The sequence below is a fragment of the Limulus polyphemus genome, unplaced genomic scaffold, assembly GCF_000517525.1.
Source record: "Limulus polyphemus unplaced genomic scaffold, Limulus_polyphemus-2.1.2 Scaffold269, whole genome shotgun sequence".
Classification (NCBI taxonomy): Eukaryota; Metazoa; Arthropoda; class Merostomata; order Xiphosura; family Limulidae; genus Limulus; species Limulus polyphemus.
Genome location: NW_013665879.1, coordinates 386,362 through 403,042, shown reverse-complemented (window position 1 = coordinate 403,042; position 16,681 = coordinate 386,362). Strand labels below are relative to the sequence as shown.

Below are 16,681 nucleotides of genomic sequence, written 5' to 3'. Positions count from 1 at the left end.
CTACTTCTAATAAAATCGGTAGAATCTATAATAATTAATTCCAATGATTATGTAAATTATTTTGGAAAACAACCATCCTTCCATTATTGTTATTATAGTTTCCCACATTAGACAGACAGATTGATAGACTGAGATATATAAATAGCTGATGACCAAATACGTAGCAAAAAAGTGTTTCACGATACAATCAATAAGATAGACTGGAGAGATGAATATTAAAGAAAACGGACAAAATGTATAGCTGACAAGTAACATTATGAATATGTACTGATCAATAATAATTACTTTTCAAAATGAGTCCACAATATGAAAGTGAATGTAATTAATTGAATGGCGAGAAAAAAAACTCCATATTTTTAGCCAATAAATTCGTATCGCTAGTTAAATGATTAATATTCTGAACATTAAATCTACAAACAAACTTCGTGTCATGCGAGCAATACTTATTAATGTATTGTACGTTTATTCCGTTAACTTCATTCATATTTAAAGAGTACACAGTTTCTTTTTTCAAAAATTCCAATTCATAGCTGTAGAAATAAGGTAAATATATTTTAATTTTACACAGTCTACTTTTAAACTTCCCGTAACTTATATACATAGCATAATGAGCACATATTTGTATTTGCAACCTTCAGTTAGCAGATGTAAGTAATGTATAGCATTATAAAACAAACCTAAAATGTTTGAAAGTATATATGCTTCTATTTAGGTCGCAGTAGAAACTGCGCATGCTCAAAATCTAAAGTCTAAAATTACTTCTAACAAGCACCAATTCGTACACTAGACATGCCAGAAAAGTTTCAAAGAAAGCGTTAAAGCGTTACGATGCCAACAAGGGTCAATATGTCAGTGTCCAAGTTTGAAAGGTCTAGTGAAATATCAAATCCAAGCAACTGTCTTTTCATTTTCCAGGAAGGGTGGATATGTAACGTCACGGGAAAGGAAAGCGTACGTAAATTAATCTTAGTAGTGGCGTTCAGTGTTTCTCCAAACACGCTTCTTGAAATATATATTATATATATACGTTACCTAGAGAATAGCTAAACAAATGTGTTTATATTTACTCGTACTTCACTTCCTACTCCATTCCTTTCAAGCAACAGTTTTCTGAATAGCTAATTTATTCAAATTTCTGAAAAAAATAATAGATTTTCGCGATAGTAATTTTACATTATTTCCGTTATCTTCATTTATATTTAAAGAGTACACAGTTTCTTTCTTTTTTTTTTTTGTAAAAATGTTAATTCATAGATATAGAAATACGGGAAATATCGATCTATTTGTTTGATCTATCTCTCTAATAACAGTAATAGAAGGATGGCTGTTTTCCAAAATAATTCACATAATCATTGGAGTTAATTATTATAGATTCTACCGATTTTACTGAAGATGGAAGGATGTAGAAGTCATGAGAAACAATATTACCGACATAACAGATCAGTCCACTATTTCTTCTACACATACAACTTTCTGCACTATTTAAAAAAAAGAGTGATAAGCGTCGAATTGGTTTACAGTATATATTTTAATACTGACTTGCTATCTAAGTAATAAATATGCTCGGTCAATATTGGTAAATATTATAACCAAACCTATACAGGTAGTGGTTAAAAACTAGTGGTCATTTTTCTCAAAAGTTTGGAGGTGTAAATTACAGTTTTGGGTCAAATATCAATCATTATTGAGAATAATAGAATGGAGTCATTAAGAGAATCATTGAAGACTTATCAATATGCAGTACAAATTTTGAAAGACAACAATTTACTGCTGGTTTTTTTTTTGTTTGTTGTTGTTGTTTGTTTGTTTGTTTTTGTACAACAGTTGTCAACTTAAAGTTTTGGAATGAAATTGAGTATCATGAAGTGTATTACGACTATTGCTGCTTTCTATACAGAAAACTAAGTTTATTTGTGATATCATTTAGTTTCTGTTTAAGCATGATCAAAATATGCTTCTGTTTCCTCTTATAGGAACGTCACTTGTTTTTAAGAGCACCACATACTATATAAGGACAAATATTTTTCTTGCAATGACTTTGATATCGAATCTAAGATAACTTTCAAAACATTAAATATCTTTTAAACAATGGGTCTACTCCAGAACTTGGCGTATTACCTACAGTCTTTCATTTTAACTCCCCATCCCCCCCATCAACCAGATCAAAAACATATCATGAGGTTAACGCTTATAAAGTGTTTGAAAATCTTGTGATCGGTGCTTTGGGGATGCAACCATAATCGACACATTGGGACTGGGACTAACTGGGTAAATTGAGTGTAGACAAATTTGTTAAACCTCTATCTGCTTTATGAAACAATTCAACGTTAATTTAGGTTCTTTTAACTCCTATTTTACACCATAATTTCATTAACCCGTACTATGAGGGGGGTAAAATAGACATTTTCAATCTTGAATGAAATTATCTATTTGTTTTATTATTCTCACTTACAAAGGACATCAACTAATTAGAATATCAATAAACACATACGAATATATTTTGTAAACATTGGTGGCAGGCGTGCCGAGCTGCGGATCGTAAGGACCAAGGTTCGATCCTGGAAAATGCCACTGAACACACTCCACAATTTCAGGAGTTTGGACACGTCATAATAGCTAAAGTAAATTCTGTTATTTGGTTAGGAAGAGTCGCGTCAGCGGCGGGTGCTGTTGATTGATTATCCTCTTTCTGTACAGCAGTTCAAAGTTATGTATGGCTGTGCCTGAACCTTGGTGTATCTGTCCTCACCGTTTGACCCATGTTATTTAAGTTGAAATTAGCAAATACCATAAACTTTTTGTTTCAGATCATTTATTTTTAATTTGGCTCTGTTTGCAACATCCACTGTGTAGAACTGTTTTGTACAAAATATCTGAAATTTAAAAATAATTGATAATGCAAGATTCTTTAATTATATATCAATTACGTAGTGCATTATGTATTATTCAAATTCATTATATTTAAATTCATAAATACAATAACAGAGCTACATTGAAATTTTCCTCAGTTCTGTGAAGTGTTTTGCATCTCTGATGTAACACCAAAGGCCCTGATTTATATCCTTCTGACCTACCAGTAATTAAGGCAGCAATAATATCTTAGTTGTGGTAAACAAGTATAGTTTCTCCGTAACGAAAGTAACGCTGTAGTAATCCCAATTTTCTTTGACTGCATCGAGAAGGATTTGAAATCTGGACCTCTTGGACACCACGCAAGTGCTTTACCAACTGCCCAACTAAATTAAAAAAGTTAACCCATAATAACTCAAAAATTCAAACTACCGCAATGCTTTAGAAGCCACTAATTGATCAATTGGATGTGAAACGTAAACAGGGGTTGACGCAGAAAATGCCTTATTATTAATATTGTGTATTTATGACTCTGTTTTGAGGATGCAATTGAAAGGGGGCTATCATATTGTTCTAACTCTTTCGAAATGAACAAATTTATGAATAACAAGCCTTTAATTGTTTTAGGTGTTTTAAGCGGAAAGTCCTTTTTTTTTCTTTTCAAAAAAATAAATAACTTAATCTTCGGATCATCACAAGATGACAAAAATTGGAACAAAACAAGTAGTTATACAAGGCAACCATTAGATTTGCTGCACAAAAGATGTAAATCCGTTTAATTTTAAAACATAAAGCAACGTGTATTGCATATAAAGTCCTTCAGTCTAGTGTTTGTTTGTTTTCAAAATATTCAGTTTAAAATGTTTTGAAAGTATATTCTGCTGGGATGATAATTTTGTAAAGATACATGTAGTAAAAATTATAATTAGTTTAGTGTGTCGAACGTAATAATGTCAAGAGCCACGTCGACGCAACTACAGTTCAGTATGATTGGTAGAGCAGCTGTCCTCTGGTAATTACTCGCAGAGAGAGAGAGAGATATCACACAATCTATATAGTTTTCAGGTTTTAGTCTTATAAAAAGCAGTAACACAAAACGGCCTTCTACAGTATCACGCGATAGATAAACAAGTGATACAGATACTCTTCGGTCTACGCCCGTGAAGGATGAAACCAAGTGCATCACAAGACAGTACATATGTTGTGATCATAACTACAAATAACTAGTTACGCCTTCTTCCGCCCCCTGGTGGTGCAAGGTACGCTGTGTCACGGAAGTTCAAACACAAATACAGATGCATTAAGTAGCACTAACTAGAACACAGCATGTCAAAGGAATTCTTTATGTAACTTTATTCTTATATATTCGTGTCTGTTACAGTTTACTAGCAAACGTACCTACGTTCCACTGTCGGAGGTTACTATGGGTTTATCCTCCCAAACGCTCCCGGTGGGACCGCGGTAAATTTACGGACTTTCAATGCTACAATCCGAGGTTTGATTCCCCGCGGCGGGCACAGCAGATAGCCCAACGTGACTTTGCTCAAAACAAACAAACACAAGTCCTCCAAAATTTTCATTCAATAATAAGGAATAATAAACATTTCATTTTGTTATATTCTTCGTTCTTCATTAGTCCTCCAAAATTTTCATTCAATAATAAGGAATAATAAACATTTCATTTTGTTATACTCTTCGTTCTTCATTAGTCCTCCAAAATTTTCATTCAATAATAAGGACTAATAAACATTTCATTTTGTTATATTCTTCGTTGGACTAATGAAGAACGAAGAATATAACAAAATGAAATGTTTATTATTCCTTATTATTGAATGAAAATTTTGGAGGACTAATGAAGAACGAAGAATATAACAAAATGAAATGTTTATTAGTCCTTATTATTGAATGAAAATTTTGAAGGACTAATGAAGTCCAAAATTTCATTCAATAATAAGGAATAATAAACATTTCATGTTGTTATATTCTTCGTTCTTCAAAGTTAGTTTTCGCTGATCACTGAATTCTGGGTTGTAATTTTTCTGCTGGTATCTAATTATTAACTGATCAGCACCTGTTGTATTTTCAACTATACTTTAACTGAAACTAATCTAACCTAACTGAGCATAATTTAGATCCTCCATTATGCTCGAGTGACCTTCTGGGCGCTTTTCAGTCCCCTTTCGTAGGGGAGTGTGGGATGGAGCTACGATCTATAGAAAAGGACACCCTCGGGACACCTCGAGTTCGTCTGTCAAGTGTTGTCCAGAATTATGGGAAGAGTTAACTGAAAGTACATACTTACATACATACAGAACTACAAGCTGAATGGATGTAGAATCATCAACCATGAAGAGAATTTTGATGGATGTAGAATCAACCATGAAGAGAATTTTAAGAAATTACAGCATTTCACATATTTTTAAGATTTCCTTGTCTATTTTTATCATTTTTTTTATATATATAGGCTTAGATCAAAGTTCTTCTCATAACGCTTTTGTCTTTTCGGGCTATTTCTTAAATATAGTTTATTAATATATAATAAATTTAAACAGCAAAAATGCACTTTTAAATCGATTTTTCAGTTTCTCATCATTCTACTTTCAAATAAGTGTAAATACAATTGCCTATTTATACTTATTTTAAAAGTTTAGCAAATAATAAATGTTTTTACAATGGTAAGAATCGAACCCAGGTCGCTAAAACAACAGTCCGACGGAACGGTTTGTTTGTTTGAAGTTATGCTCAAAACTACACAATGGGCTATCTGTACTCTGCCCATCACGGGTATCGAAACCCGGTTTTTAGGGCTGTAAGTCCGCAGACATACCGCTGTGCCACTGAGGTCGAGAGAAACAGCCAGGCTATCAATCGACTTTTGATTCTAGGAGTAATGTTCCATAAAGTAAATATGTTTATATGGATTATATATGTTTTAATAATTTTAATGAAAGTTCCAGGATGGTGATATTCGAACCCAAATCGTTAACTTAGTACTACAACCAAATAAACCAGTCAGGCTTGTAATCTTTCACAGGAGTCCTGCGTTGCTTTTATACACACGTTTAACCAAACTAAGATATTTATATCATATACACCCAAACAAAGTACTTAATTAAGAAGATAGCGTGTCCTCCGATGAGTCAGCGGTAAGCTTACGGACTTACAACGCTAACATACAGGGCTCGATTCCCCACGATAGACAGGGTACATGTAGCCCATTGTTTAGCTTTGTGCTGAAACAACGAGAACCAAGAAGAAAACAGTTTACTGTTTGTTTGATATCAGAAAAACAAAAAAGACAATCGTACGAAAATAGAAGAGTTGTGTTGGAGCTACGAAAGTACACGACTATTTAATTAGCATCAATTTTTCGAAAATATTTTTTATAGGTTTTTGAAACCCTATTGCTGTGTTTCATTAGTTGTTATGTGTTTAAGGCTATTTTCACTGTGACCGCTTTTCTGAAAAGAAAAACTAAAAACAACCATACATGAATTCCAAAATGTGCTGTTCTCTAGTATATCTTTTGGAGTATAATCAAAACATGTATATAATAAAACTGCGCCAACATTGTTGCTCCTACTATATAAATAAGCTGGAGTGAAAATTAAATGCTTTCCCCAAGTAAGTATGAGTGTTTTAGAACACTACTGAAGAAGCACCCATTGAGGATACAGCGCACTATAAATAGTCACAATAATAACATTACTGCTAGCTTAACCCTTTTTTTTGTATTTTAGAACATTGCTATCATGGTTTTATACAATGATACATTTTTAAGCTCGAATCCAGTAAATTTATATCAGAGGAGCTAGTGATTACTCAACCGTGGCTAGAATGTTGATCACTCAAGTGTGGTTAGGGTGCTGGTGATCACTCAACTGTGGCTAGGATGCTGGTGATCACTCAACTGTGGTTATGGTGGTGGTGATCACTCAAGTGTGGTTAGGGTGCTGGTGATCACTCAACTGTGGTTAGGATGCTGATCACTCAAGTGTGGTTAGGATGCTGATCACTCAAGTGTGGTAGGGATGCTGGTGATCACCCAACTGTGGTTAGGGTGCTGGTGATCACTCAAGGGTGGTTAGGGTGCTGGTGATCACTCATGTGTGGTTAGGGTGCCGGTGATCACCCAACTGTGGTTAGAGTGCTGGTGATCACTCAAGGGTGGTTAGGGTGCTGGTGATCACTCAAGTGTACTTAGGGTGCTGGTGATCACTCATGTGTGGTTAGGGTGCTGGTGATCACCCAACTGTGGTTAGGGTGCTGGTGATCACTCAAGTGTGGTTAGGGTGCTGGTGATCACTCAAATGTGGTTAGCGTTCTGGTGATCACTCAACTGTGGTTAGGGTTTCTTGCTAACAAGGTTTTGCCAAGTCTTTTAAAACTATGGAGTTACGATGACTCTTACCCTATGTATCACATTCCAGTGAATGTCAAAATAACCAGGCTTATGACCAGAATCATTTCACACTGTTTTATATAAAAGCTTTATCAAGCTGGTGTTTATATCCGTAGTTACATCATAATATCTAGATACACTTTTAATATGACGACTTACAGATACAACTGACAGAATCCTCAGATGTCATCAGAAACTATGGCAGGAAAAACGAAGAGTCCTCAGTCCTGTAAACTTACACATGCGTTTTGTGATTTATTCGGTAAAAAACGAACAATACTAAAATCTTACACTTTAAATTTCTTCTCACATGTAACTCATATAGTGTGTTTAAAGTTTGTAAGAATTAGAGAACTTGAACAATATAATGTACGATATACTTAACGTCTTTACAAACACACGTTCTATAGAACTCGGTTCCTTTTATTACTACATACATTGTTCATAAAACAATTTTTATTGATATGCCCTCTTTTTACAAATTCTATAGCACACAATTTAGCTTATTTATATTCTAACCTCACACTTTTATAGCGCCCCGAATTTTTTTCCTTTACTATTACATCCATCTTACAGTTCTCTCAAAACAACCAAGTTGCGTTAATATTATGAAATAAAATATAAAAGTATCTTAGTACAATTCATCTTGAATTTAAAGGCACGTTTGTATAACATTCAATGATACAAATACTCTTATCATGTTTTATGAAATTGGGTATATTCTATCATGATAACCGGTACGTAGTGTTAGTCATGTTCCAAAAAAAAAACGTATTCTGTGTAGTTATATTAAATTAAAAATGAACAAAACTTACAAGAACACCGTCGTAGGTTTTTAAGTCTATTTAGACTTGCAAGCAAGCTTTTGCTCATTGTTTTTCTGGATTTAAGATATGTGAAATCCTCAATTTTCGTCATAATTTTGCCACTTAATGTGAGATAGTGGTTGATAAAAACTGAATTAGTTTCTGTCCACAATATTTTTGGTAATATGTTGTAGCTTTAAATCTACCTTATCATTACTTGAGAAAAAAAGAAGAAGAAAGAAAGCTATATTTATTAGAATACAAGTCAAGAGTTACGTGGCAATCGGAAATGAAAACATATAACATCTATAGTACTACACTTTCTGAAGTGCTATGTGGCAATCGGAAATGAAAACATATAACACCTATAGTACTACACTTTCTCAAGTGCTATGTGGCAATCGCAAATGAAAACATATAACACCTATAGCACTACACTTTCTCGAGTGCTACTGTGACAATCGGAAATGAAAACATATAACACCTATAGCACTACACTTTCTCAAGTGCTACTGTGACAATCGGAAATGAAAACATATAACACCTATAGCACTACACTTTCTCAAGTGTTATGTGACAATCGGAAATGAAAACATATAACACCTATATCACTACACTCTCTCAAGTGCTACATTGCAATTGGAAATAAAAACATATAACACTTATAGCACTACACTTTTTTAAGAATTACCTGGCAATCGGAAATGAAAAACATATCACCTATAGCACTGCACTTTATGTGGCAATCGGAAATGAAACATATAACACCTGTAATATTCCACTTTCTCAAGTGTTATGAGGCAATCGGAAATGAAACAAAATATCTATAGTATTCCGACTTCCCCTTTTCCGTAAATTCACTTTCTATGAAATTCAACTATTCTTTTCAAGCTGTTAGTCTATTTTATGTCATACTTAATCAATATCTGATTATTATTTCTTGTTATGTTTGTTTCACATAGAGCACAATGATATGAGATAATGGCATTCAATACAATTCCACAATTCTAAACTCTTTGTTGTTAAATGTCTTTAACTAAACTCGAAGTTTGATTGTTTAAACGCGCAAAGTTTAATCACGTATATACGTTTTGCAAAGTTTAATCACGTAAACAGGTTTTGCAAAGTTTTATCACGTAAACAGGTTTTGCAAAGTTTTATTACGTAAACAAGTTTTGCAAACAAGGATATTTCTTTCTTGAATGAAACGTCGCTATTAGATTTTCAAAACACGCATTTCTAATCAACTTTAGTTAAAGCCGAGCCGCACTTTGTTATAGGCTGTGTTTATAATATGCATACTTATGGAATCCATTTATGTTTACGACTGTTGTTTCATCACGTTTCATTTTCTTTCTCCCTAAACCCAGTCTTAAAACAATAATAGGATTTCGCATAAGATTCGAACATTTCTTTACATTACTAACGTCATACAAAAGTGACATGACATAATCTATCCATTTATGGAATAAAAACGAGAGCCACCTGCTTGCTTATTTATATAATTATTGCAATTTCTGTCTTTTTTTTTTTTTAGAATACAGAGCAATCTATAGAACTATGAACGTTTTTGTTTGTAGAACAGTAATAACAGTAAAATTGGTTATTAAACACAGTTAAGAACAACAGCTGGTTATATGGTATCACCGATAATTATAATATAAATGAAACTACTATATTGCATGGTTAATTGATCCTATAATGTGCCCCCCCCCCCTAGTTTATGGTGGAAGATGTGAAATGTAAATCGTGTTTTCAACTCATTGATGAAATATCCTGCTGGAATATTCCGTGACTACAAGCTATCCCGTACACAGACAGTTCAGTAACCAAACAAGCTTTGAAGAATGATGTAAATTATCTATAAACACACAATACACGGAAAGAAGGGGGCGTGAAATGCCGCCAAAAGTGTATGTTATTAGAAAAGGAAAACTCTCGTACATCGGGACGAAAAACAAAGCCGTGCTTATTATATCTTTTACTACCACTAGTGTCAACTATCTGCATTTTATTCACGTTTCAAAATCAAGAACAATGCCGTTAAGTTAGTGACGGAAAAGACAAACAAACGAACAAAAATCAGGCCAAACAGCTTTTTTAGTTACATATATTATGTACTGGTTATGGATTGTTTAAGGAAAGATATATATATATAAGATGCAATGTTCTAATAAGTTTATCGTTTTACACCTTCAGTTCTTCTTATACAGTTTAAAAAAAACTGCAGTGAGGATTTTTCTGTCTTAGAAAATGGTCCGTTGTGATAATATCGTTGTTTTTCTAACGTAAAGCCATGCTCTGTCTATCACGGGAATCGAACCCTGTATTTTAGCATTGTAAGTCAGTGATCTTACCGTTGACCCTCCAAGGAGTAATTTTTGTTAGCCTGAAAGTCCCGAGGCCTCCTATATAATCCATGCCGGATGCCCTTAGTGCACGTAATGTACAATAATAGCCGTTGCAGCAAACTAAAATTTAATAAATGTTTATTTTACAAAACTAAAAACTCTAAAACATAAAAAGAAATTAGTGAAAAAACTCTTAAGACATAAAAAGAAATTAGTGCTAAATAGAACTAGAGAGCCATTACGCCATGTCCATATACAAAGTTTTGAGGAAAGAAAACATATATATATGATCCGTGTATTTTACAATATTTAATATATAGAGGCATATAAACTAATCTATAGCTTCCTACTGCATGAAAAGGGGTAATCTCTATGAAATAGGCCGTATAAATTCACTATGTCCCGATTTTCTTTTATTTGTTATATTCCTTCCTGTCTGTCTTGCTAACTTGTGGACCACTTAAAAGATTTTTTAATCTAATTTATTAATATTTTTCTCTTTCTTTTAGTACTTATTTGAGGATACTTGACAGCTTTTTAATCTAATTTATCTGTGTTTCTTTCTGTTTCTCAATTATTGTTTGAGAAACTGAATATAGCTTTCTTTTCTCTCTCTCTCTTCTATTTGTATGTTTTCTCTGTCTCTCTGTTTACTCCAAGAGCACTTGACAGCTTCCTATTAGCTTCGATAGAAATATATTTAACAAGTAAAATTATTAGACGATTCATTGGTGTTTAATGTCAGACATATGTAGTGATTTTCTGGCGGTTTTCAGCGTGTGGTGGAGACATTTGTAAAACTTGAATTTCGGAATACTCATAGTCTTTAAAGAGCGAGGCTATTAATTTACCAGCACTCAACACGTTTCAAATATGAGCATTTTAAATACTATAAAAGCTAAACACAATTATAAATGGTAACCCCCCTCCCCAAATTTCAAAGAAAAAATACAAAATGAAACGCCACAAAAATCATAAAGCTCAACCTATCAGAAAGAGCTAACGAGATCTGTGAGATTAAGTTTAAGAAAAGAAACAAGTTAACACATTTAACTTTTTATGAAAACTTTATTATAATTTAATCAGAGTTGTTCGATAAAACAGATAATATATTCAGCTTTTGTTTGTTGGTGATCATTTTAAGTAAAGTGACCACAGGAAAGAGCAGACTGATAATTCAGAAGATCTATAAATGCGAATCCTGATCAATGCAATCAAAAATCGGTGTCTATTTGATTAAACTCATGTTGGAACGTTGAGAAATTAAAAACTAACAAATCATTTAAGTAACTAGTAGGGCCGACTGTGGCCTAGTGGTTAGCTTGACCTGACTGCGAATCCGAAGATTCAAATGTTAGATACAATTTGAGGCAATGTATTCTCCACAAGAATGAAAGTCAAATCCACTATTTGATCAGATAAAAATTATGCAAGCGATGGCGGTGGGTGCTGTTGATTAGCTATCTTCTCTCTAGTTTATCAGTTCAAAGTGGGGACAGATAAGCCTTTGTTTAGGATAACGTGAAATTCTGAAACAGATACTTCTGTTTAGCGAGAAGGTTATCATCCGATCAACTGCGTATTAGCTATAATGAAGATATTGTTAGGATAAGAATCCTAAAAGTTTAAACTCCTGAACCGACGTAAAAAATTTCTGAAAGGAAAACTGGGTTATTTTCTTATAAAAAAAGATCATAAGAAGCTAAATGTCTAAGTAACTACAGGTCACTTTTTAAGGAAACTATACTAACCAGTCTGACATGATTATAGTATTTTGGCACTTGTGTATAAAGTTAAAATTATAAATAATATTCAACGTTGAACTGGTACACGGTTAAAAACATTTTATTTAGGCCTATCTATGGCCTTCAAAAAGTTGACGACTCTACATGTTTCGACGTTGTAACTTTGTGAAGGCCATAGATAGGCCTAAATAAAATGTTTTTAACTGTGTACCAGTCTGACGTGCTTATATCACACAGACGCGTACAAACACACACGTATATATATAAATATATATATAGTAAATTTATCTTATTATATGACATTGAATTTCAAACCATGCTGATGCTGCTTTCTAGTCACAGTTTAGTAAACAAAAGTAATCCAATACAAGACATTTTAGTACAAAATAAACGATGAATTAAATTCTAGGTCAATTGATGTGAGAAAACATGTTCACCGCCTATTTATAAAGAAAGTTTGTTCGTTTGATTGTTTTGAATTTAGTGCAAAACTACACGAGGGTTATCTGCGCTTTATAAAGAGAGAGAGATAAAGAACGATTTTATTTATTTCTTAAGACTTGTAATCATGATTTGATTAATATATTTTAATTCGATTACAAAGAAATAATATTGCTACTTTCAAAGACGTATCAGTTTCTGTTATCTCATAAGCTGCAGACTGAAATGGAAGAAGAAGTAAACGTATTTTGTTGATCCGTCGTTATATTTAAAACAGAACGGTTTATAAGATTTATAACTTAGAGAAGTAGAGAGGCATGTTTTTCATTAAACGTATGGCATCTGAAATGAAGCTATTTTCTTATAGTTGCTTACGTTAAATGACACGTGGGTATGGAAGAAATCCACATTTTACTTTCTGTGCTACCAACAGTACACTCGCACGAAAGAAATGCAAGTCTTACCTGCGATTGTTAGGGCCTTTTTTGCTACCGACATTTCACGTTCAGGTCCGTGGCGGGCCATGATAGCAGCGATAGAAAAGTCAGTTGACCTCCCTGTAGACGTAGATCTCGGCTCGTCGAGAGGACAAGAGATTGGTGATTGTTGCATTCTGTTGTTGTTGTTTTTTAACAAGTTTGAATTTTTTCTTGAACACTGTTACTATAGGTAAAACATAGCGTTACAAACACAAGTCTATATAGATCTCTGGTTAATACATTGTATTTATTGGAAATAAAGATTCAATACTTTGTACACTTTTTGTCCTCTTTTTTTTCTTCTTCTAGTTCGTTCTTACTTTTCTGATGAACATGCGAAACCAGAACAATCCAATAACATCTGAGCGCTAGACTGAATAGTCCGTCCAAACTTTCAAACAAAGTTTCACATCAGAAATCAGTATCTTCTAATCTTAGCAGAAAAACTAAAGGTTTTTTCTTTTCTTCTTTCTTTCAGTCTGACTGATTTTGTGGATTTATTTGGATGTTTACCTGTTCAGAATGAAGTAGCTAGTCTTTGAATGCCGGTTCCTATTCTTTAATTTCACTTCAAATATTTCAACATTGACATTCTAAACTCATGTTAAAAACAACATCCTTTTACTGCACAAAGTCTAGAAGATTAACGAAATATTGGGGAGTATAATAAGTAAAAAGATGACCCAAACCATTTTTTCATAACCTTAGCACTTTTTTGGAAACATTCAGGACGAAAAGTTTAATAAACAGAAGTTTTACACTATATTACCCAAAACTACGATCAATAGAAGCTAATCATTGACGTTGTTACATTGGCAAAAGTTCTGCCGCTAAGTTATGGTTTTGTTCGGCTTCTTCTCACCAAGGCAACACCGTCATGCAAAAACGGTCGATATAGCTAGCTGGTAGAGAGGGCGCTTTCATCTGCCGTCGCGTGTAGCGAACCTCCTCACGCCTGCAGGGAATAATACTTTCCGTGCTAGTCAGGCGGAGCAATTGCTGTCAAGTGAGGGGCGGGACTTTAAGCTATTGAAATGGAATGTGTGGCGAATTACTGAGAGACACATAAGCGTTTGGAGGGTTGTTCTTGCAGAATGCCTTTCACACCAAAAGTGCAACATGAAGGCACACTGTTCATCATAGAACTTACAATTGTTTGTGGTGTCGGGGAAGGCACAAGCAAGGTATACAAAGTCCAAACAAAATCAAATATAGCGGTTCACCTCACCCGCTCGAAAGAGGGCGCCACGTACTTAGCTACTTCCATTTTTTTTTCTGTTCTGATATCTTGCGCTTGATTACCATTATGAAGAAGGCTGAAAAAAAAACAAAAAAAACAGCCGCGTTTGAATACATAACCAACTTAACATACTCACACAAAAAGATACAATCAAAATCTCATGTTATAATTCTTCATTTCAGCCCGATAATATTTTTAGCCTAATGACGTGATTAATTTAAAGCACAAGACAAAGAACATTGTAAGGTAAAACACACACACACATACACACGTATATATATATATATATATATATATATATATATATATATTAATTAACTTAATATGATATTTTGTAAGAATCAATCTATTTATATAATTGCATTTTATTCGGTAGCATTAATTGATCATCGTGTACGATATTTTGTTTATATATTCGTAATATAAAATTGATGTTCGATTCCCCGCGGTGGACAGAGTGCAGATAGCCAAATGTGTGATGTGGCTTTAACGCTAAAACAAACAGTCGTTATACATATAAACTCATTTCAGAGCTGAAAACTGATATTACCTAAGAGGTATCAGTATGGGATCAGTAGCATCTTCGCGGTTAAACGGTGTAAACTGTTGCTAAGAGGTAGAGGTCGTTGTTTTATTTGGTTATAAAAGATAGATACATAACAACCTTCATCCTTTCTTTACTCATAAGAACCACTGTTGACACTAATACGATAGTGTATGTTTAACCCAAAAGCTAATACTTCAAAAGGAGTCACGGTCAAATAAAAAGTTTTGTAGTCATGACAACGTAACTGACTCTGAATTCTAGTAAAAACAGATGATTTTAAATTATCCGTCAAAAATTATTTCGATATTACTGTTTGACGAATTTTCTGTTTTTTGTTTGTGATTACAATACATTAATTATTAATAAAACTTTCTGAGTGAAAGTGAAAAAAAAAAAGGGTATCATAATATGTCAACTATCATAATTCAACCAAAACAACCAAAAAATGAACCGGACAGTTGACTCTATTCATTTCCACTCAAATTTTGGACTTCAATTTTACCTCATTTTTAGTGAGCAGTATTCGCTCGTGTAAGAGCTGCGAACCTGTGGTGATTCAAAGTTAAGCTTGGGGGCTAATAACACTGTAATTTGGGGCTCGATCTTTTCGAAAGTCACAGCGCAAATAGTCCATTATGCAGTCTTGCGCTTAAACAAAGTACGTCGATTTTTTGCTACTCAGAAAGTGGGAGGTTATAGTCTATACAGGCAATAAAACATTAAATAGATGTAGAATAAATAAAGAAAAATAACGCAGGATTCGGTTGTTGTTTAGGGTCTTGTAAACTTACATGATAAAAACGCCTGTTTTATTCAGCTTGTATATTTCTTTTAGCGAAATTACAAAACGAGTGACTGCCTATGAAACCTTTCAGATAAGCTTAATTTCAAAACGAAGTAAACTATTGATCGTGGGATGTTATACAAATAGTGCCTGTTATCCAACTTTCAAATAAAGATTTTCAATTAAAATGTAATGATTGACAGCATTGTAACAGGAACAGAACGCACTGAACACATGAATATTATCAATATATTTGTTCTAGCTAACCTACTGCCAATACAATATAGCAATAGAAAGTTAAAACAGTATACACATAAATGTTAACAGTATTACTGTTCTAGCTAACATACTGTCAATACAATATAGCAATAGAAAGTTAAAACAGTATAGTACATAAATGGTAACAATATTGCTGTTCCTATTGACAGTAGGTTAGCTCAATATAGCAAAGAAAGTTAAAACAGTATAGTACATAAATGGTAACAATATTACTGTTCTAGCTAACCTACTGTCAATACAATATAGCAAAGAAAGTTAAAACAGTATAGTACATAAATGTTAATAATATTTCTGATTTATCCAATCAACTGTCAATCCAAAATGTGGTACCAAGAAGAAGCTATTGTAATGAAAAATATGAATAGAACTGCTTTCATTTTTATCAGAACCTTTTTAGTGAATACAATAAATTAATTACGAGAGCATTTCAACTGGTTTACAATACCTATTTCTTTTCTTTTGAAGAAGCTTGAGAATCATGAAACATAAATAAATAGTGTGACAATTGTTGAACAAGATGAACTAATATTTCAACATCGTTTTGATTATAACTTTATTTAATAAACACCCAACGAGCTTAGTTTGTCCATGTAGCAAATAAGATAAACGATATATATATTTAGAAAATTTAAACTGCTCAAGCATTTTGAGATTGCTTTAGAGCACAAATTAAATGTACAAGTCACTAAATGTTTATTTCTCAAGGTGAAGTTTTATTTTGATAGAAGTAATCATTGTTACTAGTAACAAGTACGTA

General features: G+C 33.2%; 1 protein-coding gene across 1 annotated transcript in view; it reads right to left on the bottom strand.

The window, feature by feature from the left end:
• LOC106456897 (T-box transcription factor TBX20-like) overlaps positions 1–14,154 on the bottom strand; it is a 50,362-nt gene extending 36,208 nt beyond the window's left edge. Inside the window, exon 1 of the mRNA XM_013916267.2 lies at positions 13,060–14,154. Within this exon, the coding sequence (XP_013771721.2) occupies positions 13,060–13,207 (148 nt within the window). The 5' untranslated portion in view covers positions 13,208–14,154. The remainder of the gene's footprint in view (positions 1–13,059) is intronic.
• Between the last annotated feature and the right edge of the window lie 2,527 nt (positions 14,155–16,681).